At 35.5% G+C, this 25,450-nt stretch overlaps 1 protein-coding gene across 2 annotated transcripts in view; it reads right to left on the reverse strand.

Moving 5' to 3' along the window:
* GABRB1 (gamma-aminobutyric acid type A receptor subunit beta1) overlaps positions 1 to 25,450 on the reverse strand; it is a 402,336-nt gene that overhangs the window by 95,986 nt on the left and 280,900 nt on the right. For both annotated transcript variants that reach the window (XM_033214760.1, XM_033214759.1), the window contains exon 5: positions 11,647 to 11,729. In XM_033214760.1, coding sequence (XP_033070651.1) covers positions 11,647 to 11,729 — 83 coding nt within the window. The remainder of the gene's footprint in view (positions 1 to 11,646; positions 11,730 to 25,450) is intronic.

Raw genomic sequence — 25,450 nt, forward strand, 5'->3', positions numbered from 1 at the left:
CAAGAGACTATAAGGGCTAAATTGCAGACTTGCCAGTCAGATTGCCTGAGTTCAAATCTCATTCAAACCTCTAGAGTTTTTGTCTTGAAGGTAGTTACTACCTTGACCCTTTGATTTTCTTCTTGTGAGAGGAATCAGTGGGGAATCTAGAAAGTGCCTGGGCCATTAATAAACATTAGATATTGTTATTATCAAGTTTGGATCTCAAGTGAATCAAAGTTCCTTAGTTCAGCAAGGGTGTCCCATATTAGAAGATCAAAGTTCCTTTTTAAAATGTATCTTTAAGTGTTTGGTTATTTCCTAAAAGCTTTAGATTTTTTAAAATGAGCTTTATTTTGCACTTCCTCTTTGGAATCTGATGCAAAATTGTCATCCATCATAATACCAATGGAAGAACAAACATACAGAAATCTAAATCTGTAAATCTGAGATTTCCTCATCAATCTACACAGCCGCTTGCCCATGGATGGAAAATAAACTGTCTGTAGTATAGAAGTGAACAACTCTAAGGCTAACTTTATAGTCAAGTTGATAGAAAAACTAATTTTCATAGAAGGAACTCCATTCCCCCACTGACTTTTATTTTATAACTTTGAAGATCAGATACTTTTCAGAGAGAGTGCTTTTTCACAGTTTCAAAGAAGCAGGCTGGAAAAAGGAATAAATTAATTCCGAAAAAATATTCCCTTCCTCTCTACACCCACCCCTCTGCTCATCAAAAAAAGCTACAGGCACTAAAATTCATTAACATTTCTATGAACATAAATGTGAAATATTCATTTTCATTAAGTAGTCTACTGAATATGGCAAAATCAGATTTATCTAAGGAGATATCCAATGCTGCTAATTTCCTTGACAATGGGGACATAAAGCAAAGGAAGTCATGAATCATTCATGAAGTTCAATTTACTTGTTATTTTTGGTGTTTTGCATCCATGAATAGAAAGTGTGCAGCATGTTGTAGATGCTGGTTTTACATTATTTCAGATCAGAACTAATGATTTGGCAGGCAGTAATAAAGTGAGAATGGTTTAAAGGCTTTTGCCTGTAATTGTCCTATATTTCATATTTTCCTTGTGAGTATTTACATATTTATATATTCATTTTTTTCTTATATTCTAATATCCTTTATAAATCATGATCACTTTAGAATTAATATTTTAGATAGGCACAGAAAACAATGTATTAGTGATGTAACTAAATTTAGTGAACTCCCAGCAGTCCAGATTTTGAGGCTAAAAGAGACCTTGAAGTTTGTAAAATTAAACTGGGCTCTCAATGAGGAATGTCTTCTGTATTATTTCTGGTATGTGGCCTTTTCTAATTAGTTGAAGTGTCTCTGTGGTAGGGGAATTTCTTTCTTAAGCAGGGACCTACTTCATGAATGAACCCTGCTGCTCATCAGGGAGTCTCTTAATTTCTAAAGCTACCTTCCTGCAGCTTCTGACTATTGTCTACTTGATGCTGCTATATCACCAGCAGTTAGTAGTACAAAGAGCCACATGTCGCTACTTAAGAAGTGCTAGTTGAATTAAATGGAATTAAATGGTTCAAATCTAGCATTTCTGGATGTGCTGGTTAACTTTATGTGTCAACTTGACTGGACAACAAGGTGTCCAGTAGTCAAACATTATTCTGGGTATTCCTGTGGGGGTGTTTTTGGAGGAGATTAACATTTAAATCAGTAGACTGAATAAAGCAGCTTGCCCCCCACAATGTGGGTGGGCATCATTCAACCAGTTGAAGGCCTGAGTAGAACAAATAAACTGACCCTCCCCTGAGTAGGAGAGAATTCCCCCTGTCTGGCTACCCTGAAACTGGTACATCAAGTTTTTTCCTGCTTTTGGACTCAAATGGAAACATCAGTACTTCCTGGGTCTTGAGTCTGATAGGTTTTCAGACTGGAGTTATGCTATCAGTTCTGGTTCTCAAGCCTTTGGACTGGGGCTGGAAATACACCATCGGCACTCTAGTTGGCTGACTCATTCTGTAGATCTTGAGATTGTCAGCCTCCATAACTGCATGAGCCAATTCCTCATAATATATCTCTCTTCCTCTCTTTCTTATTTCTCACTCTGTCTCTCTATATAGATATATATCTTATCTGTACTTTATCTATCTTTCTCTCTCTCTATGTATATATCTATATACATGTATTGGTATATAATATATACTATTATATATGTAATGGTATTGATAGCCATGTATCATATATATGTTATCTATAGAAAGAGATGATATATATGTATATATGTAGGATATAGAGAGAGACAGAGAGCGAGAGAGAGAGAGAGGAAATAGTGTCGGTAGCCATTTAGAATAGAAAGGCTTCTATTCTATATATATATAGATTTCTAAATATATATATTTCTAAAAATATGTAAATATATATTCTTTATATACTCTATATATTCCATATATATGCATATGCTATACATGTCTTATTGGCTTGATTGGCTGTATTTTATATAAAATTATATATTTTATGTTATACATTATATATTTTATTTTATATAAAATACAGCCAATAAGATATGTTTAGCCTACTGGCTCTATTTCTCTGAAGAACTATGAATAACACACTGGGCAACTCTGAACACAGTTTCATCTGCTATATGATAGCACATTAAAACATTCCGAATGTCTGCTATGCCTGTTTGTATTTGTCTTACAGATATCTTGTTCTCCTCCTTCTGAATGAAATTACCTTAAAATGGCATTAAGAACTGGATATAATTCTCCAGATGTGACCATTCAAGGGCAGACTTTTATAGAACTACTCATGTCTTATGTCTGAAAACTATACTTTAAAAATTTTATTTACAGTTGTTAATGTGGTGCTGTACTTAAATAAAACTTAATATTTCACTTCTGCAAACCTCCCATTTTCTCAGAACATTTTCCATATCTAAGCTAGGCCATTTTATAACACCAGGTGGACAGATATTTCTTACCATATGTTATTTTTGTAGACAAGAAAATAGTTTTATTTTGGAAATAATTAAATATGACTATCGCTTTACATTCTGTGCACATGTTGTTACTATCAAGATATTTAAATTAAGACAATTACAATCTTCTGAGAGTTAAACAGATAAGTGGATAGTTCATTAAATTAAATACATATGACAAGGCCTAGGTTAAAAGTTACCAAATCATTTTTTAAAACAAGAAACTAGTATAAAAGTAACCAGGTGTCACTAAGTGTTACCTTTGTCTGAAAACTTCATGGTAGTGTAAGTAGGAAGAACATAGTTAATGCCTTATGATGAAACAACAACAAAAATCATCGTTTCATTACCTTTACCACCCTTCAAAATTCCTAAAGTAATTTAAATGTTAGATCTTTCCTTATCTGGCTGTTGGTTGACACTTTTATAATTTTTGAAATAGATTTTTTTTTTTTTAAGAGATCTTACTCTTTTTTTTTTTTTTTATACTTTAAGTTCTAGGGTACATGTGCATAACGTGCAGGTTTGTTACATATGTATACTTATGCCATGTTGGTGTGCTGCACCCATCAACTCGTCAGCACCCATCAATTCATCATTTATATCATGTATAACTCCCCAATGCAATCCCTCCCTCCTCCCCCCTCCCCATGATAGGCCCCAGTGTGTGATGTTCCCCTTCCCCAGTCCAAGTGATCTCACTGTTCAGTTCCCACCTATGAGTGAGAACATGCGGTGTTTGGTTTTCTCTTCTTGTGATAGTTTGCTAAGAATGATGGTTTCCAGCTGCATCCATGTCCCTACAAAGGACGCAAACTCATCCTTTTTGATGGCTGCGTAGTATTCCATGGTGTATATATGCCACATTTTCTTAATCCAGTCTGTCACAGATGGACATTGGGGTTGATTACAAGTCTGTGCTATTGTGAATAGTGCCGCAATAAACATACGTGTGCATGTGTCTTTGTAGTAGAGTAATTTATAATCCTTTGGGTATATACCCAGTAGTGGGATGGCTGGGTCATATGGTACATCTAGTTCTAGATCCTTGAGGAATTGCCATACTGTTTTCCATAATGGTTGAACTAGTTTACACTCCCACCAACAGTGTAAAAGTGTTCCTATTTCTCCACATCCTCTCCAACACCTGTTGTTTCCTGACTTCTTAATGATTGCCATTCTAACTGGTGTGAGATGGTATCTCATTGTGGTTTTGATTTGCATTTCTCTGATGGCGAGTGATGATGAGCATTTTTTCACGTGTCTGTTGGCTGTGTGGATGTCTTCTTTTGAGAAATGTCTGTTCATATCCTTTCCCCACTTTTTGATGGGGTTGTTTTTTTCTTGTATATTTGTTTGAGTTCTTTGTAGATTCTGGATATTAGCCCTTTGTCAGATGAGTAGGTTGCAAAAATTTTCTCCCATTCTGTAGGTTGCCTGTTCACTCTGATGGTAGTTTCTTTTGCTGTGCAAAAGCTCTTTAGTTTAATGAGATCCCATTTGTCAATTTTGGCTTTTGTTGCCATTGCTTTTTTTCTATTAAGTGATACAGTTTCACTATATTGCCCAGGCTAGACTCAAACTCCTGGAGTCAAGTGATCCTCCCAGCTCAACCTCCTAGATAGTTGGGACTACAGGCCCATGCCATTGTGCCCAGCTGAGATGGTCTTAAAACATGAATATAAAATTATACAAATGAAAGATTGTATGAAGTATATAAATGAAATAATATTTTATTGCAAGTAAAAAAATCCTCCTTAAATCTCATCTGAAAAAATTAAACTAGACTTATCTTCTAAAAGCCAAATAACTTGAAAAGTTTGAAGCCAAGAAATTTAGCACACATTCACTAGACAAATATTTATTTTTAGGTACTAGACTAGGTTTAATGATTGAATGGTAAGCAAAACAATGATCCCTTCCCTCATAGAAGTTTGTAATCTACAGGGGAAATAAACAACAAGCATGGAAACAAATACTACTATGATATGGATGTCTCAGTTCCTTTGGATAGCTATGACAAAATGCCATAAACTGGGTAATTTATGAACAACAGCCATTTATTTATCGTAGTTCTATAGACTGGGAAGTCAAATATCAACGTACTGGCAGATTTTAGTGTCTGGTGAGGGCCCACTTTCTGGTTCCTAAATAGTACCTTCCAGCTGTGTCCTCATATGGTGAAAGGGGCAAGGTAGATATCAGCGCTTCTTTTATAAGAGCACTGCAGTAGTTTTTCCTTATCTTCAGGGGATATATTCCAAGACCCTCAGTAGAAACATGAAATTGCAAATAGTACCAAGCCCTACATACACTATGTTTTTTCTATCTGTACATGTCTATGATGAAGTTTAATTTGTAAATTAGGCACAGTATGAGATTAACAAAAATTAATAATGAAATAGAACAGTTATAGAAATATAATGTAATAAAAGTTACATCAATGTGATCTCTCTCACTGAAAATATCCTATTGTACTGTCCTCACCCTTCTTCTTGTAATGTGAGATGACACAGTGCCTGTATGATGAAGTAAAATGAGGTGAATGACATAGGCATTGTGACATCTTTTTGGTTACCATTGATCTTCTGAAAATATATCAAAGGGAGCATCATCTGCTTTGGGTGATCCTCAATCATCAAGCCATGATGACATCAGTGGCTGGATGCCAGGAGCAGATGGTGTCAATGATATAGGCGGTAGATATAGCATATACATGTGGATACACTGGATAGAGAGATGATTTATGTCCCAGCCAGGACAGAGCAGGATGGTGGGAGATTTCATCATGCTACAATCAAGGGTATAATTTAAAACTGATGAATGTTTATTTCTGGAATTTTTCCACTTAATATTTTCAGGCAAAAAGCAAAACTGTAAATAAGTGGGGACTACCATTATCCCATTCATGAGGACTCAGCTCTCGTGATCTAATCACCTCCAAAAGATACATTTCTTAATATCATTATATTGGGGGTTAGGTTTCAACATATGAATTTTGGCGGGATACAAACTTTCAGACAATAGCAATGGGAAACTAAAAAGAATTTTGAAAGAGAATAACTACTGGTTCCTAACTTAGATTGGAGGAGTCTTAAGAAAGCCTCCTATCAAAGGTGGCATGTGAGATGAGGACTGAAGGATGAGAAGAGGAAGCCGAAAGAACTATGGTTGGGAAAAGCATTTCAGCCGGAAGAAATGAGAAAACTATTATGATGGGATAAGAGAAAATATGGTCTGCCAGAAACAAAGTCTCTGGTGCTGGAGTAATGTATACAGTAAGTAAGGGGAAAATGGTGACAGATGGGATTCAAGATAATGAGGAAGGTCAAGTCACACAAGAGCTTGAAGATCAAGTTAAGAAGAGTGGACAGTTTTACAAGTGTAGTGGGAAGTCTTTGTTTTTTTTTTTTCTGAGATGGAGTCTCAGGCTGTCCCTCAGGCTAGAGTGCAATGGCGCCATCTTGGCTCATTGCTGCATCTGCCTCCCAGGTTCAAGCAATTCCCCTGCCTCAGCCTCCAGAGTAGCTGGGATTATAGGTGTGTGCTGCCATGCCCTGCTAATTTTTGTATCATTAGTAGAGTCGGGGTTTCTCCATGTTGGCCAGGCTGGTCTTGAACTCCTGACCTTGTGATCTGCCTGCCTTGGTGTCTCAAAGTGTTGGGGTTACAGGCATGAGCCACGGCAACCAGCCTGAATATTTTAAAGCAGAGAAATAATATGATCCAATTTACATCTTGCAAAGATCACTGTGGCTGCTGGGCAGAAATTGGGTTAGACGGAGTCAAAAGTGAAAGCAAGAAGACTGTAAAAGGCAGCTACAATGGTCCAGGTAAAACGTAATGATAGTTTGGAAAAGACTGGTGGCAATAGGGCAGGGGAGAAATGGACAGGCCTGATAAATATTTTGCAGGTAGAATGGATGGTACTTGGCAATAGAACGGATCAGCGGAGTTTGAGAGAAATGAAACTGTTAACAGTCCCAGGATTATGGTCGGATAGTGAGATTAAAGTGACAGAGGAAGAAATTCATTTGAAAGGGAAAAATCAAGAATAAAGTTTTGAGCAAATTAAACTCAAGCTGCCTTTGAAACATCAAAACAGACATGCCAAGAAGAGTGCTAGTACATCAATCTGGGGCTCAGAAGAGATCTCAGTTGGGGATATAAATTTGAGAGCCACAGCATAAGATTGAATGTAAAGAGGTCCTTTGTGACCTTTCTGAGAACAGTTTTAGCAGAGGCGGGAGATGGGTAGGCAGGTGCCAGATTGCAGTGGGTTGAGAGGAAGTTGAGGCAATAGACAACAGATATAGATTATCATTTCAAGTACTTTGGAGAAAAAGAAAGAGATTAGGAAAAAAGCTTCAGGGAAATGTGGGGATAGAGTGCAGGTGTTTTAAGATGAGAAGAGTTTTCAACTTGTTTACAAGCTGTGAGAAAAGAGGTAGACAGGGCAGGACTGAGGATCTGAGAGCTCAGGGGTGAGGTGTGTGTGTGGACCAGACATAATCAATTTCCAGAGGAGGAAGAAAGAGATGGAATTCTAAGCACAGCGGGTAGGGCCAGCCTAAGAAAGAAGTAGAAACACATCTTCCTGTGAAATACAGAGAACTAACTTGGAATAGTGGTGAAGAATAAGGAAGTTTATAGAAGATGAGTGAAAACGAGAGATTTCAGGCCTGAAATGGCTTTTTCTTTTATTATTATAATTTTGGTGTGGTGAGGTGACAACATCTACTGTAAATGAGTGGGTGAGATTAGAGTCCGGATCTTTTTAAATCTGCACTACCTGATTTCTTCATGATTATTATCCCAAGCCCTTTCCATATCTCCATGAAGCTTGTGGCTATCAAACCTTCACATGATACTGTTATTGATTTCAAATTCCAAATATTCTTTAGACTAAATTCCTTGATTGATTTTTTTATATGTCATTGACTCATTTTATAGCATCCCAGGGCTACAGAGCTATTAATCTGCTCCAAGTTCAAGCAAACTTTCAATTTAACAAGTCTTTATGACTTTTTCAATTATACTTGATTATATGACATCAAGTTAAGCAAAGCATCTTTAATTTGTCTCAAAGGACCTAACCAAGGAAAACATTTTGCCAGCCTTGAGATTGTGATGGGAGAACATGCAAACTCGTGAATTTTGTAATGCAGGCAAAGTTTCCACTCTTGTTGGTCACAAACATGATTGGTTCAATCTTATATCAGTGGGATGTCTACTTGATCATTCTTATTTCCCAACTGACACTAGAGCCTCTCATTTGTGATTACTTTAAGGCTCAGTATAGTCTTGATACACTGTCAAGTCAGAAAGAGCTGTTTTAGAAGATAGCACTTTTTTTGTGAAAAGTTAAAAACTAGATGAATATAAGTCTATAATCCCAGCACTTTGGGAGGCCGAGACGGGCGGATCACGAGGTCAGGAGATCGAGACCATCCTGGCTAACACGGTAAAACTCCGTCTCTACTAAAAAATGCAAAAAACTAGCCGGGCGAGGTGGCGGGCGCCTGTAGTCCCAGCTACTCGGGAGGCTGAGGCAGGAGAATGGCGTAAACCCGGGAGGCGGAGCTTGCAGTGAGATGAGATCCGGCCACCGCATCCCAGCCTGGGCGACAGAGTGAGACTCCGTCTCAAAAAACAAACAAACAAAAAAACTAGATGAATAATCTATTCAGTATTTATTAAAACTTAGCAACATATTGATTCTGTACTTAGGTAGAAACAAGCAAAGCTCATTCAAACTCCACATTGGCATATGCTAATTCACTGCTTAAAATTATTATTCTTAACATTTAGGAACTCTACATTGGTTTATCTATTGTTAATAGGGATTCATTTTAAGTAAAATGTTGAAGTTAAATTATGCTGTCATCAGAAGCTTCTTATTTTTTTAAGGGTCACATCAATAGAATCAAGGCCTGCCTGGTTTCCTGCATCCATAAGCTACCTTCTCCCTGTAGCTGCAATTGTTTGACCCTTGATCTAAAAGTGAAATTCAGCTTCTGGGATCTAAACTGAAATTTATCAGGGATAGTTTAGGAAATACAGACCAGTCTTTGGTTGATTCAGCATTTCTAACCTAGCCAAGAGTGTTTCCAGTTAATGCTATACTTCTAATTATTATTATTATCATTGTTGTTGTTTTGAAGTGGAGTCTCACTCTGTCACACAGGCTGGAGTGCAGTGGCATGATCACAGCTCACTGCAACCTCTGCCTCCCGGGTTCAAGCAATTCTCCTGTCTCAGCCTCCTGAGTAACTGGTACTACAGGTGCATGCCACCACGCCTGGCTACTTTTTGTATTTTTAGTAGAGATGGGGTTTCACCATATTTGTCAGGCTGGTCTCGAACTCCTGGTCTCAGGTGATCCACCTTTCTTGGTCTTCTAAAGTGCTGGAATTACAGGCGTGAGCCACCGTGACCAACCTACACTTCTAATTATTGATGCTATGCTCCCTTATTCACCTGATTCAGGATTCCGTGATGAAGAGAAGAACACTTGGGCTTGAATTTTTACTCCATTACTTTTTACTCCATTACTTTTTTTGCCCTGTGACTCTGGGTAAGTTATTTTACTTCTCTGAGCCTCAAGTATATCGTCTTTCAAGTGTTGTTACAAATACTTATGTCACAAAGGTGTTATAAAATACCCAGCTTTAGTTATGCAAATTTTTCTCCTAAGTTCCTGCCTCTGTACACTCCTCATTATCCAAGTTCTTACAGTCAAGAGTTTTTGCTTTGTTTTAGGTAAGTATCTTTAGGGATTGTGGTTCTGTGACCAACAGCTGGATCACTTTGATGATAATTACCATCTTTTCAAATTTATACATATTAGCTTATTTTAGAGTCTCAGTTACTGTGTTAAACTGTATGTCCAGACAACTAGTTGCATCTTGCTCAACTGCCTCAGTGATTGTCATATGTCTGGGTCACCACCTATTACCTGACATCATATTTGATGATTACTTTGGGCTATCTAGGTGCCTGGGCTTTCCCCATCCCTTCCCCACAAAAGTTACATTTAATTTCTGCCTCATTTATAGTTTTGATCATTATATGTTATATTAAATGGGCTTAAAGTCATCTATTTTTTAATATGAATAAATAAATCTTCAAACTTACAGAAAAATGTCAACCTATAATAGAAAAACTCGGTATCCATTGTAAATAAAGTATGTATTTTGGGAGAAAGTGTTGATAATTTTAGAACTTACAATTTAAAACACACAATCAATTTCAAGTATTTGTCAAAATTCATTGCTCCTTTAAGCAAATGACACAATTCATAAGGTCTTGGAATTTCAAGAGGTTGCTGTATGTTAATATTCTCCAGCAGAAGCCAAGGTAAAAAATCAGAAAGTCAATGGAAGAGTGGTCAAGGGTAAAAAACAACTAATATGTATGGGCAACCCATGAGTTATCCTTCTCTTTCTATATCAGTTCCAAAAGTAATGATTTACTTGTTGAACTAATGTTCTGCCTTATTTATAAAATGTTATTAGCTATTAGTATATGATTGAGTTTACATAGTTCATTCCTATGGTTTGAATGTGGTCATTTTTGGTATCTGAACCAAAAGTTACCATCAATACTTTATACATATAAACACCTTTCAATACTTAGTAACTTATTTATATAATGAGATTTAAAATTAGAATATTGATTAGAGAATTATTCATGAATTTTCTTGTTCATTCTAGGTTTTGGTGGTAGTAGGTCAATGTCTATATTTAAACTTGTAATTACATCTACATAAACACCTTCATCTATTTCTATGTATACAGTGGAACTAGAATATTAATGTAATTGCTTCATGATGAGACACTGGGGAAATACATTCATTCTTCAACAATACTATAGAATGACCTGGAATTTTCCCATTTTCCTTTACTTTCTTAATGTTTACATCTAGAAAGCATTTTAGATGATCTAAATAAACATCTGTCAATTTCTAACATTACATTAAGTGGTACTATAATAATGGTCTGATTAGCTACTGGAGTTTTTTGCACCTCTGAAAACCAAGAAATGGCTTAGCTTTGATGTTCACAATTAATGGTCTCAAATACATACAGGCTGATGGCTGAGAAATAATCACAAAAAGATAGTCATATTAAATCTTCATAGCTGAAATATTTGAATTCTTAAGAAAACAATCAGTGAAAAAGCAGCCCAAGAGGACAAACTAAAATTAGTCACTAGACTTAAAAATCATTAAGTCTTTGGTGCAAAGCATAAGTCTCATGAGTGCAATTTATCATCTTTTTCTTTTCATGAGGAAAGACACATTATTCACACAAGACACTAACATAATGTTTTTCTAAAAGACAATTTACAATAGTTTAGGTCAAAACAATCTCACAAACTCTTTTCATATTAAAATATCTTTCCTTTCTTATTAATCCAGCCTGGATATTGGAAGGCTTTGGGAGAAACTACACTCTGAGAAGGAGAAAGTATGAGTTTATAAATTGTTGATCTAAAATAAGTGAACTTTCCCTAATTGTTCAAAATGATAACTTCATTGAAATGACCCTTGAGCCACCAATATAAACCCTTTGAAAACTTGTCAGACAAGTGCAGCTAAAAAATCCTGGTACTAATTAACTCAGTGAGAAGCTGAATTCCATTGGGTCAAGGAAGCATCCCTCCTTTTCACTCCCCTGTCCAAGTAACTCACAACTTTCAATCTCCAGGGTGCAGTTCTGCTCATCCAGTGGATATCTTCGAAGATCCATCATACATGCAGCTGTGGTTGTGATTCTGATGAGTGGAGAGATAAAAAAGAAAACATTACAAAAGTGATGACATTTCATTTCCAGGCTTCCTAGCCCCAAATCATGTTTACCATTTGGCAGAAACAAGGCATCAAAATTTTATGAGATTTTAAGGAACTATTATGAATAATTATATGTCAACAAATTGGATAATCTGGATGAACAGGTGGAAATGGATACATTTCTAGAAACATACAACCTACCCAAACTCTGTCAATAAAAAACAGAAATCTGAACAAACCAATAACAAACAAGGAGAGTGAATCAGTAATCAAAAACTTTCCAACAAAGAAAAGCCCAGGGCCAGGTGGTTCATGGATGAGAAATAATCATGAACATTCAGAGAACTAATACTAACCTTTCTTAAACTGTACCACAAAATAGAATAGGGAAAACTGCCAAATTAATGAGGTCAGCTTCACCCTAATTCCAAAGCTAGACAGACAATACAAGAAATGAATAGTACAGGCCAATATTCCTAATGGAATTAGATGCAAACATTCTCAATAAAATACTAGCAAATAAAATTCAACAGCATATCAAAAGGATCATACACCACGTCCAAGTGGGATTTATTACTGGGATGCTAGGATGGATATGCAACAATCAACAACATATACAAATCAATCAATGTGATACAACATAATAAAATAAAAACCACATGATCATCTCAATAAATGCAGAAAAATTAAAGCTTTTCCCCTAAGATCTGGAAGAAAACAAGAGTGGTCACTCTTGGCCCTGCTAGTCAACATGGTACTGAACTCCCAGCTAGAGCAATCAGCAAGAAAATTAAATAAAAGCTATCCAAATCACAATAAATAAATAAAATTATCTCTTTTTGCAGATGACATAATTATGTACATAGAAAATTCTATAGACTCCATGAAAACTATTAGAACTAATAAATACAATAAAATTACAGGGTGCAAAATCAACACACAAAAATCAGTGGCATTTTTATATACTAATAACAAACTCTACAAAAGGTAAATTAAGAGAACAATTTCATTTATATTAACAACAACAACAAAGTACCTAGGAATTACCTTAACCAAAGAGAAAAAAGACCTGTACATTGAAAATTATAAAACATTGATGAAGGAAGTTTAAAAAGACAAATACATAGAAAGATATTCCATGTTCATGTCTTGGAAGAATAATATTGTCAAAATGTTCATACTACCTCCCCAAAACCATCTTACACATTCAAAAATCCAGATGGTACTTTTTACAGAAATAGAAGAAATAATCATAAAATTTATATGGAATCATGAAAGACTCTGACTAGTCAAAGTCATCTGAAGCAAGATCAAAACTCTTCTAATTTATTTTTCCATTCACAGTGTACAAGGGTTCTTTTCCCCCTCCACACTCTTGCTAACGCTTTTGTCTTTTGTCTTTTTACCAATAGCCATCCTAACAGATATGAGGTGGTATTTCATTGTAGGTATGATTTGCATTTTTCTGACGATTTAGTGTTGAGCACTATTTCATATGCCTATTGTCCTTCTGAATTTCTTCTTTTGATAAGTTCTGTTTAGGTTCTTTGCTCATTTTTAAATTATTTGTATTCTGTTACTCAATTGTATGTGATTTTTTATATGTGTTGGATATTAACACTTATCAGTATATGATTTGTAAATATTTTTCCCTATTCCATAGGTTGCCTTTTCATTTTGTTTATTGTTTCCTTTGCTGCATATAAGCTTTTTAGTTTGATGTATCCCACTTACCTGTTTTTGCTTTTATTGTCTGGGCTTTTGGTATAATATTTAAAAAATTATTGCTAAGACCAATGTCAAGAAGGTTTTTCCTTATGTTTTCTGCTAGTTGTTTTACAGTTTCAATATTTATGTTTGAGGATTTAATCCATTTTGAGTTGATTTTCATGTATGGCATGAGACAGGGATCAAATTTATTTATTTGTTTATTTTGCATGTGGATATCCAGTTTTTCAAACACCATTTGTTAAAAAGACTGTCTTTTCCCCATTGTGTGCCCCTGGCACCTTTACTGAAGATCAGTTGACCGCAAGTGTATGTGTTTATTTCTGGTTTCTCTATTATGTTCCATTGGTCTATATGTCTGTATTTGTGCCATTACCATAGTGTTTTGATCAGAATATATTTGTATTACAATTTGAAGTCAAGTAGTGTAATGCCCCAGCTTTCATCCCAAGACCTATTGACTATGATATTGGCTCTAGATTTTTCATATACAGTTTTGATTATGTTAAGGAAAGTTCCTTTTATACCTATTTTGTTGAGAGCTTTTGCCTCAAAAAGATGTTGCATTTTGTCAAATGCTCTTCTACATCTATTGATATCCTTATGTAGTCTTTATCCATCATTCTGCTAATGTGGTACATAGCATTGATTAATTCACATATGGTGAACCATCCTTGCATCCCAGTAACAAATCCCTCTTGGTCATTGTATATAATCCTTTTAATGTGCTATTGAATTTAGTTTGCTAATATTTTATTGAGGATTACATCACTTTCATAAATAATGTAGCAAATTTATAATTTGCTACATTATTTCAATGATATCTCAATAAAGCTATTTAAATATTTTGTGACTAAAAATTTTAAAGATAGGCAGATTTAGTTTGAGTCTTAACTTTGTTGCCCACAAGTGGCGTGAGTTTGCATTAATTAAATTATCTCCTTGCAGCTCAGTCCTCTCATTAATCAAAGCACCTACTACAGAGCATTGCTGTGATAATTAAAAGAGATAATGTGTGCAAAGCTTTTAGCCCAGTGCCCCATACTTAAGAAGTGCTCCCCAAATGATGATCATTATTATAGCTGTTATGATCTCATGACCCTTTCTATTTTTATTATCACCTTAGCAATGTCTGTGCTACTATCTGCAGAATTTGTGAATGGGAGGAATCTACATTATACATAAAAAGCTTATCTTCCTCTCTTGCTACAACTAAATACGACATCAACATCATCAACAACAACAACAACGAAACCAGCCTTCTGTGATTTAAGGTGCTTCACACTTCCCACTGTTAGAGAAATTTGTCAGATTTATCTCTGAAGCTCTGGTCAACTTATACTCCGCAGGTAGCATATAACCAAGGAAGAAACACTATCCTAGGATGAGAGTTAATACCATATTCACCACCTCCAGTTGAGCTTTTCCGTTTATTCAAACTCAAGTACTCTAACTCTACATATCCTATCTGGACTTCATTATCTCTCCATTTTCTCTTACCTGGGATGTTTTTCTGGTCAGTGAAGTCTGAGAGTAACTAAAATTCACATGGTGAGTCCACATTTATGAGCTTTCGATTCACTCTTGAATGACAAAGAACTTTCAAAAATGTAACGGTCCTCCCCATAAAGTGTAATCATACGTTAAACAACACAAAAATTCTAATTAAATGATGTTTCTCTTTTATCTTAATCTCCAGGAGCTACAATTTGAAATTTTCTTAAAATACTCTATGCAAATAGAAGCACAGCTGTGTCTTCTTAGGGAGAAAACCTCTTAAGACAGTAGCCTACAACACACACTACTCTGCACCTTGCTTATTTTCTTTAACAATGCATCATGAATTTGTTTCTGCATTAATAAATAATAAGCTATTTTAAAAAATTTACTACAATTGTGTGGAAATGTCATAATGTATTTTCTAATCATCCTTTTGTGGGCATTTGTGTTCCATTTTATTTTTGCAAATGAGAGGGTGCTGAATATACTGTAGTACTTTATGTACACAGCATATGTACTGTACTACAGTATACTGTATAAGTATGTATATACATACACACACTGATATATTCACATGTGTATATATATATGCATACTCTCTATCTATCTAGCTATCTAGCTATCCATCTCCAAGGATTTTTGAGGTTCCAAGGTGAGTTATTGCTTTGGTCATTTGTGCTAAATTATCAGCAATAAAGGCTTCTTTTCCTTAAAGGAAAAGGAAAAACCCTACCTCTTTCCTATTTTCCTTTGACTTTCACTATGAAAGATGAAAATTCACAGAGGATACCTTTTGAAGCCTTTTGATACCTTTTCGTAGACAGGACATTGGTCAGTTTATTTTAATTTATAATAACAAATTTACTTGAATTTATTTAAGCATTACTTCAGAGCAAAAGGAATTTTCAAGTTTAATTAAACATTTTTTTTTCAAAATGTTTTACAAAACACTATGCTTTCCATTCCCCTGATCATATGGGTTAATTAATTTATTCACTTAACAATACATCATGACTATCTTTTGTTGTCTAAAAATACAGTTCTGCAACATTCTTTTTTTAGTCTCATAGTGATTCGATCACCCTAAACAAAACAACCACAATAAATATTAAAAATGCATTTGTCTACTATTCTCCTTTACCATATTTTTTGTTTAACAGCTTCTTATGAATTCAAAAACTGTCAAGAGGGGAACATTCAGAATTACTAAAATGTGGCAAGTCCTATGATTCTACAACTTAGCTGATGCTTTTCAGTCAGAGATGATTTTGCCTCACTGGGGACATTTGGAAATATATCTAGACCCAAAAGTTTGAAACTGGAATCTAGTGAATGGAGTCCAGAGATGCTGTTAAACATCCTACCATGCATAGGACAGTCCCCAACAACAAAGACTTAGCTTTTCCAAACTGTCAGTAGTGCCAAGGTTAAGAAATCCTGCTACAATGATGGTTTACAAATTTGATAAGGAACCTCAGTATGTAAAGTACAAATGAAATAAATAAAAATAAAATTTTGTTAATATAAAATCACCTTGTAAGTTCCAGTGTTGATCCATTTTAATGGACACACTCTTATAAAAGCAGGGATTATGATGAGAATTATGGTTTTAAGCCTCTCTCATTATCAATTTATCTTTCGTTGCATTTTATTTATACAGCATTGAGAAAATTCTTATAAATAGCGAAGTACTTGCTTCTAAATTCTTAAATAACCAAGCAAAGACTACCCTGAATTGGGAGAACAGCAACAACAACAGCCCCAACCCCTGCGCCAAGAAACTACCTTTATAGTCAATGACACCATTGTAAATAGTTTAGGAACATCCATAAATAGTTGCTCTCTAGAAGTACTTAATGATGGATTAAAGGCAAGCTTTACTTGGTGCTCAATGCTCTGCATAATTTAACCTGGCAGCACAAGTTAATATAGTGATCTTGAATGTGTTAACATGGGGCATAGGACATTCTTATATTTATTGCAACATATTCACAATAGCCAAATATGGAATCAACCTAAGTGCCTATCAACAGATGAATGGAGAAAGAAAATGTGGTAGATATGGACAATGGGATATTAGTCAGCCGTAAAAATGAAATCCTGTCATATGCAGCAACATGGATGGAACTGGAGGCCATTATGTTAATTGAAGTAAGCAAAGCACAGAAATACTAATATTGCATGTTCTAATGCACATGTGAGAGCTAAAAAAAATGGATCTCAACATAGAATGTAAACTGGTAGTTACCAAAGACCAAGAAAAGGGAGTGATGAAAGGAAATATAAGGATATAGTATATTAATTACCACCGAACTATACATTTAAAGTGGTAAAGATGGTAAATTATATATGTATATTTTACCTCAACAGATAAAGCAACTAAGACATTTAAAAAAGTAACATAGGACAGGTGACAGTGTAACGCTTCTTATTATAGTTTAAAATATTTATTATATATTTTTAAGTTTTATTTTAGGTTCATGGGTACATATACAGGTTTGATATACAGGTAAATTATATGTTACAGGGATTTGGTGTACAGACTATTTCACCACCCAGGTGATAGTCATAGTATCCAATAGGTAGTTTTTTGATCCTCACCTTCCTGCTTCCCTCCACCCTCAAGTATGCCTCAGTGATTGTTGTTTCCTTCTTTGTGTCCATATATATTAATATTGAATGTTTAGCTCCCACTTATAAGTGAGAACATGTGGTGTTTGGTTTTCTGTTCCTGTGTTAGTTCGCTTAGGCTGACATCTCCATCCACGTTGCTGCAAAGCACATGATCTCATTCTTTTTTATGGTTTTGTAGTATTCTGTGGTGTATATGTGTCACGTTTTCTTTATCCAGTCTACTGTTAATGGGCACTTATGTTGACTCCATGCCTTTGCTATTGTGAATAATACTGAGACGAACATATGTGTGTATGTGTCTTTATGGTACAATGGTTTATATTCCTTTTGGTATATACTCAACAAGGGAATTGCTGAGTCAAATGGTAATTTTCCTTTGAGTTCTTTGAGAAATCACCAAACTGCTTTTCATAATGGCTGGACTAATTTACATTTCACCAGCAGTGTATAAGTTTTCCTTTTTCTCTGCAACCTCACCAGCATCTCATATTGTTTTACTTTCTAATAATAGCCATTCTGGCTGGTGTGAGATGGTATCGCATTGTGGTTTTACATGCACTTTTAATTATTAGTGATGTTGAGCATTTTTTATATGCTTGTTGGATGCATGTATGTCTTCTTTTGAAAAGTGTCTGTTCATGTTCTTCGCCTACTTTTTAAGGGCTTTGTTCATTTTTTGCTTGTTGATTTCTTTGAGTTCTTTATATATTCCGGATATTAAACCTTTGTCAGATGTGTAGTTTGCAAAATTTTTCTCCCATGCTGTGAGTTGTCTGTTTGTTCTGTTGATGAACAACATTCTAATGATATTTTGCTGTGCAGAAGCTCTTTAGTTTAATTAGGTCCCATTTGTCAATTTTTGTTTTTGTTGCAATTGCTTTTGCTGTCTTTGTCATGAAATCTTTGCCAGATCCTCTGTCCAGAATGGTATTTCTGAGGTTAACTTCCTTTTTTTTTTTTTTTTTTTTTTTGAGACAGTGTCTCTCTCAGTCGCCCAGGCTGGAGTGCCGTGGCTCGATCTCGGCTCACTGTAAGCTCTGCCTCCTGAGTTCACGCCATTCTCCTGCCTCAGCTTCTGGAGTAGCTGGGACTACAGGCGCCCGCCACCACGCCCAGCTAATTTTTTGCGCCCAGCTAATTTTTTGCATTTTTTTTTTAGTAGAGACGGGGTTTCACTGTGTTAGCCAGGATGGTCGCGATCTCCTGACCTCGTGATCCGCCAGCCTTGGCCTCCCAAAGTGCTGGGATTACAGGCGTGAGCCCCCGCTCCCGGCCATTTTTTTTTTTTTTTTGACATCTAAGTCTTTAACCCATCTTGAGTTGGATGGCTCCACACATGATTTTCTAAAGCATGATTCTAGAAAAGATGTGATTATAAGGCATCCTGATATCCTGTTTAAATGTGGATGAAAAATATGAACTATAGTGTAAGGAAGCAGTCTAATTTCAATCTTCTGAATATGGCTAGCCAGTCATCTCAGAATCATTTATTGAATAGAGAGTCCTTTCCCCATTGCTTGTTTTTGTCAACTTTGTCAAGCATTGGATGGTTGTAGGTGTGCAGCAAAAGATAATTATAATAGTTTTAAGTAAAATTAGAATCCAACATTTGTGGTACCATTAAAGAAAAAGCCTTAGGGATACTTGAGAGTATTATTTGAGCACCATTGGTCAGCACATTTTACTTTATTTAGTCCATTTTTCAGAAAAAATGTCATCTGGTTAGTTAACCACTCCTTTATTAAATCAGTACATGCATTGAAATATAATATTGAACGATTGATTCAGAGTTGTGAATTATAATATCTTTTACAAAGTAGTTTACATAGCCAATGTAGCATTGTCTACTAAATACCTAGTTAATGTCTCATGTGTATGGGTACTTAGAGTTGTGAGTAATTTTTTTAAAAACCCAACTTTTAGGAAACATAACTGAATTTACTGTTGCTAGCCATTACGATCAATCTATTCAACAATCAATAGTTATAAGGAATATACGTGATATCACCTAGGGAACTATATGTCACACCAAGACTTGACCATAACTCATTGTTTTTTAAACTATGATTTCCTGGGCCAATTGACTTTTATTCCTCCAAATCCCAATATAATATTAAAGAGAATTGAGTAATCATCACAACTTAGCAAGAGAAGAAATCAATAGCTCTAAGAACTTACTCTCAAGAAGTCATCTGATTTCCTTTGGAAAGTACTGAAACAACTTCCATCTTAGGATATATATGTTCCAAATTTCAGACTCACAGGAGGATTTCACTGTTCTAACTTGAATTAGGTACCAACTCTCCCACAACTATTGAGTAAGGGTTGGAGGACAGCATGAATACACAAATACCAATACGGTCACCAAAGACCCACAGGGCCATCTGAGAAGGGAGGAATTATTGAGACTCAGACACGTACTCCCACACAAGCACATACTCATGAATCTATGTTAGGCTATAGAAATCTGTGCAACAGAGTGATGAACTCTGCTGATTTAAGAGTTTGGCATTTCTAGATTTTGTAACTCTTATGGTTAAGTGAGCTGAGTGTATGAGCTCTTTGTGAGAAAAGAATGCTCAGCAAGAATTCCCCAGATCATCAACAAAAAGAGAGATGTCCCTGGGCAGAGTTCTGTTCAGCTCTCCTGTCTTCTGGGTGAGAAGGAACAATGAGTATCTCTAAGAATGATTGCTCTTGTATTTCCATTTGTTCTCCTTGCCTAATATGACTGCTTCACAGTTGTTAGTCACTTCTACCATTAATTAACACATCCACATGGAAATGTACTTACACTGTGGCTGAAGCTGGCTGATTATTATAAATCTTCTATCGAGTCAAAGTTGCCAAATATTAGATTACAAAAATCAATAGACTAAGGGCTTCAAGATTGAATTGTTCATTCTGTCTTTAGCTTTTCAGACTCAAGATTTTCATTCTGGTGTGTGAAGATATTTTTATCTGGTGGATAGCCAATGAAAGTATAGGAGGGTAAAACCAGCTAAAGGCAAAAGCATTAACTGACTGTTCTTCTGCAGAGAGATTTCCCAGAGGTAGATTCATGACAACGTAACATTCATCTGTCTTCTTTCAAAGACATTTAGAATGGATTACATTATAATCCAATTTATTGACATTTTGAAAGTTAGATCAGAACACTATAATGGGCTGTTAGTTAGAAACTGTGGCCTCATGATACTTTGGAATGAACAGAAATCATGTCACTATAGTATTTATTTATTAAGGTTTATGCTGCATGGTCGTTGGCCTTAGGAGTCATTGTAATAGCAAATCATTTATATTTAATGTCTGAAAGTGGCATGATTCTAATTGCTGACAAAACATAATCCAAAAGCCCTGGCCCATAAGTTTCTTGAAACCTAGGTTTATACATACACACACAAATACACATATGTGCCCACATATACACATGGAGAGGGTACATTTGCAAATAGCAATGTGAACTTAAATTAACAAATTATGTATGCTCAGTTGAGGTTTTCCTATAACCATCAATTTTATCAGGAAGAACTCTCAAGTTTTAAACCCAATCTCTGTATAACATAATTGTACAGTTTAATAGAATCTGTATGAAAGAAAAACATGAATGAAAATTCCCTAAAAATGCTGAACCCTATTTATACCCCTAATATTGGTGAAATTAAGAGTTAGTAGCAGTTATAAGATTGATATCAGTATCACTCAATAGAGTGGTTGAAGAATGGCTTGTTTAGCCTCTTGGATACACCTTTAATTCATGTTAGTTACATTACACAAAGAAACTGATGAGAGAAGATGGATGGGTTAGTCTAAGTTACGACTAATGAGTACATAGATTTTTTTTGCAGCTAATACTTATTAACTGCTCAGTGCAATAGGGTGAAAAGAATTTGCATTATCTTCATAGTTGTGACAGGTTTTATTAGGTAGGAGTTTGGCTAGTCTGTTTAGAAAAATACTTTGGTATTTGAAGGTGAAATCCCAGGAGTGTGAGACATAAATTGATAAGGAAACCAAAGGAGATAAACCGTTTTGTGAGATTTAAGAGATTTAGGTGTGAGGAAGCAAAATGTTGGAGTAGTAAAAAACTTTAAAGAACAGCCATATTGATATTTAATTTTAAAATTTTTGCTGTGCAATAATAGTACATTTTCTGTATTTACTCAAAGCCTGATACACACCAAGCATGCCTGTATGCATACACACACACACACACACACACACACACAAGCCTTGGGTAAATGTTTTATTTCTATACTTGGAATACTGGGAAGGGGCTGAATTCCTTATCCTGACAGCATTATTGGAACAGTATTCTACAAATTGAAGCAATTCAAAGCCAGAAATTACATAAGCCCTTTGAGAAGCCTCAGCAATCTCGGGGAGGGCACTGTACTCCCACAAATAATGGATTACAGGTTCAGGCTACTCTTACCTAGATCTAAAGAGGCAGTGCTACTTTGGATAGTATTATGTTAGAATCCTAGATGACAGGCACTGTGCTAAGCACCTTATATACAGTATTAGTTTCCTCTTGCTGCTGTAACAAGCTGCCACAAATGTAGTGGCTTAAAACAACACAAATTTATTCACTTACAGTTCTGGAGATCAGAAGTCTTAAAATCAAGGTGTTAGCAGGGCTGTGTTCCTCCTGGAGACTCCAAGGGAGAACTTATTTCTCTGCCTTTTTCTGCTTCTAGGGGACATTTGCATTCCTTGACTTATGGACCCGTCCTCCATCTTTAAAGTACATCTCACTCTCCTGCTTTCCTTTCATAAGGACCCTTGTGATTACACTGGCCCCACTAAGATATTCCAGGATAATCGACTTTTTTTTTTTTTTTTTTTTTTTGAGACAGACTCTCGCTCTGTTATCCAGGCTGGAATGCAGTGGCACAATCTCTGCTCATGGCATCCTCCCTCTCCCAGCTTCAAGAGATTCTCCTGGTTCAGGCTCCCCAGTAGTTGGGATTATAGGCAAGCATTACCACACTCGGTAATTTTTTTTTTTTGGTAGTTTTAGTAGAGACAGGGTTTCACCATGTTGGCCAGGCTGGTCTCGAACTCCTGACCTCAAATGATCCACCCACCTTGGCCTCCCAGAGTGCTGGGATTACAGGCGTGAGCTACCGCATCCTGTGGACTTTATCTTTTTTTTTAATTTTCCTTTTTTTTTTTTTTGACACAGAGTCGCTCTCTCTTACCCAGGCTGGAGTGCAGTGGCATGATCTCAGCTCACTGCAACCTCTGCCTCCCAGGTTCAAGCTATTCTCCTGCCTCAGCATCCTGAGTAGCTAGGACTACAGACACCCGCCACCACACCCAGCTAATTTTTGTATTTTTAGTAGAGATGGGGTTTCACCATGTTGGCCAGACTGGGCTTAACCTCCTGGTCTCTCACCTCAGTCTCCCAAAGTGCTAGGATTACAGGCATGAGCCACTGTGCTCAGCCAGAGACCTTATCTTAGTTACATCTACAAAACCCCTTTTGCCATGAGAAATAGCATATTTACAGGTCCAGAGAATTAGGATATGGACATCTTTGGAGGAGAAAGCATTATTTTACCACATGTGCATTATTTATTGTTTATTATAGCCTTATTATGTTGAAGCCTTTTCCACTCCAATATCAATGATAAGAAAATTAACATCTCACTGGATTAGTAAATTTTTCCAAGTTTATATAGTCTATAGTAATGCTGAGATTAAAACCCAGATATACTAGATTCAAGGGTTAAGGTCTTTCCAGTTATTGTAGTTAGGCCAGATGAATCTAAGCAGAGATTTGCTTCAGTAAAATTTCTTCCATGAGCAGTAAAACAAAGTACAAATATTAAAAGTTGACCTTACCATACTTTTAGTATTTATTTAGTTATCAATAATTTATGACATTCATTACCCAATCCATAGTGAGTATAAAATGATATATGACTAACCAGGAATGTAAGCATTGGCTACAGCAATTAAAAACATCCAGCTACATATTCATGCTGTCATATATATGTATATACTGTAATACTGTAAGGTCTCAAGAGAGAAGATGGGGCCACTGTCTACTAGTTTTATATAATAGGTAAGGTGTGCTTATTTCTCATTTGGAACTACTACTTTTGACATTTTTTTAGAAATCCAGATCTCTTACATCAGATAAATATTTCCATTATTAAGAAAGCCTAAATATCACTCATGATTGCAATGCAAGACAGTTTAATTCTACACTTATTTGGTTGGTGGCAACTTGGACACAATGTGCCTTAAACTAGGTTTATGATAATTCATGAACGCAGGTATGATGCAGGTGGAATGTGGTATGGAATAGAAAGGAAAAGAGAGTTATTATGTGCATGTACAAGTTCAATGCTTGATACATAGTAAGCACTCAATTAACAGTAGCTGCTATCATTTTCAGTCAGTATGCTTCCAAAGAAATAAAAAATACATATAACGTTGCTATTACAAATACATTGTAAAATTAACACATGGCCGTATTAAAACATCTAGAAAATACAGAAAATTACAGATAAGACAAAAAAAGACCCATACTATCATTACCACATTTATTATTAATTTCTTTTCTTCTTAAAGTTGAAGTTATATTGTATGTAATAATTTCATTTGCTGCTTTGGTCAACCTATAGGTAAGAACTTTCCTAAGTCTTAGGTATGCTCCATGGACATAATTTTAAAAGATACTATACTCCATGACTTACTTAACAATTCAGCCACTGGGAGATATCATTAAATGTTATTTAGGATGCTTTAAAAAAATCACACTGAGTAAATAGCGTTCTCATGGCTATTCTTATTTTTTGATTCCATATTTCTGCTTTCTTTCCCTCCTCTCTTTTGCAGACTTAGTGCTGAATGCTAATGACACTCTTCTCAGTGCAATCCCAGGCAGTCATTTTCAGGTAATTAGCTACATACCAAATGTTGCATAAATGGGCCCATTATTATTCACTTCTGTTGGGGCAGGGTGATTTATGAACCACTTTATAAATATGAAAATCAGTCCATAAATCAGAGTAGGGGATTGAGGGTGAGCAAAATTTTTTTTAAAGGATTAATAAGGAATAGGACAGTAGTAATTAACAGGCTCTTGTCCAAGTTCCAGTATCAGTGTTAGTCATGTTTTACCATGAATGTCTGGCTGAGTTCAAGACATACTATTTTTCCTAAATTGTATCATTATACACATATGTTTATGAAGTATAAGAGTATGCATTTAATTTCTACCATATTTAATACTTTCTATTAACCAATAAGCTGAAATATGTATTAGGGAGCAGAAATAAAATGAGGCTTCCCCCTCAAATTAAAGCATCTGTTTTCTTATCATCTTGATTATTAGGAATTTCTGTAGTGGACAAATTGTAAGGAATTAAAAGAACAGCAATGGTTTCTTGGTCTTTTGGCTAAGATGAAGTGTGGTATCTTTTCTTATCAATTTAAAACAATAGCAAGCCCTAAGCCCTCAGAAACGACCTAGATATTAAAGTAAAAGTAGAAGCCAAAGAAAATGTTTACCTGGAATGGAATGCCATGACTTGGAATCAGCAAGTGCAGGATAATTAAACAATGACTCAGACAGAAGTAAGAGCTAGAGCAAATACATGAATCTCTTTCACAATTACTACTTTTTTGGTTTATTTGCAAACCTATTCTATTGCTTTGCCACATGATTATCTTTCCTAGAACAAAGAGCTGATACATTTACTGAAAGGTAATCAGTCATTTTGAAGTGGTATTCCTCAAGGAGTAAACTAAGATTCAAGAGTGATGGAGCATTAAGATACTATGTTGTTTGAGAACAATGGCTATATGCTGACAAAAAACAAACAAA

Source organism: Trachypithecus francoisi, unplaced genomic scaffold (assembly GCF_009764315.1).
Source record: "Trachypithecus francoisi isolate TF-2019V2 unplaced genomic scaffold, Tfra_2.0 Lachesis_group1, whole genome shotgun sequence".
Taxonomy (NCBI): domain Eukaryota; kingdom Metazoa; phylum Chordata; class Mammalia; order Primates; family Cercopithecidae; genus Trachypithecus; species Trachypithecus francoisi.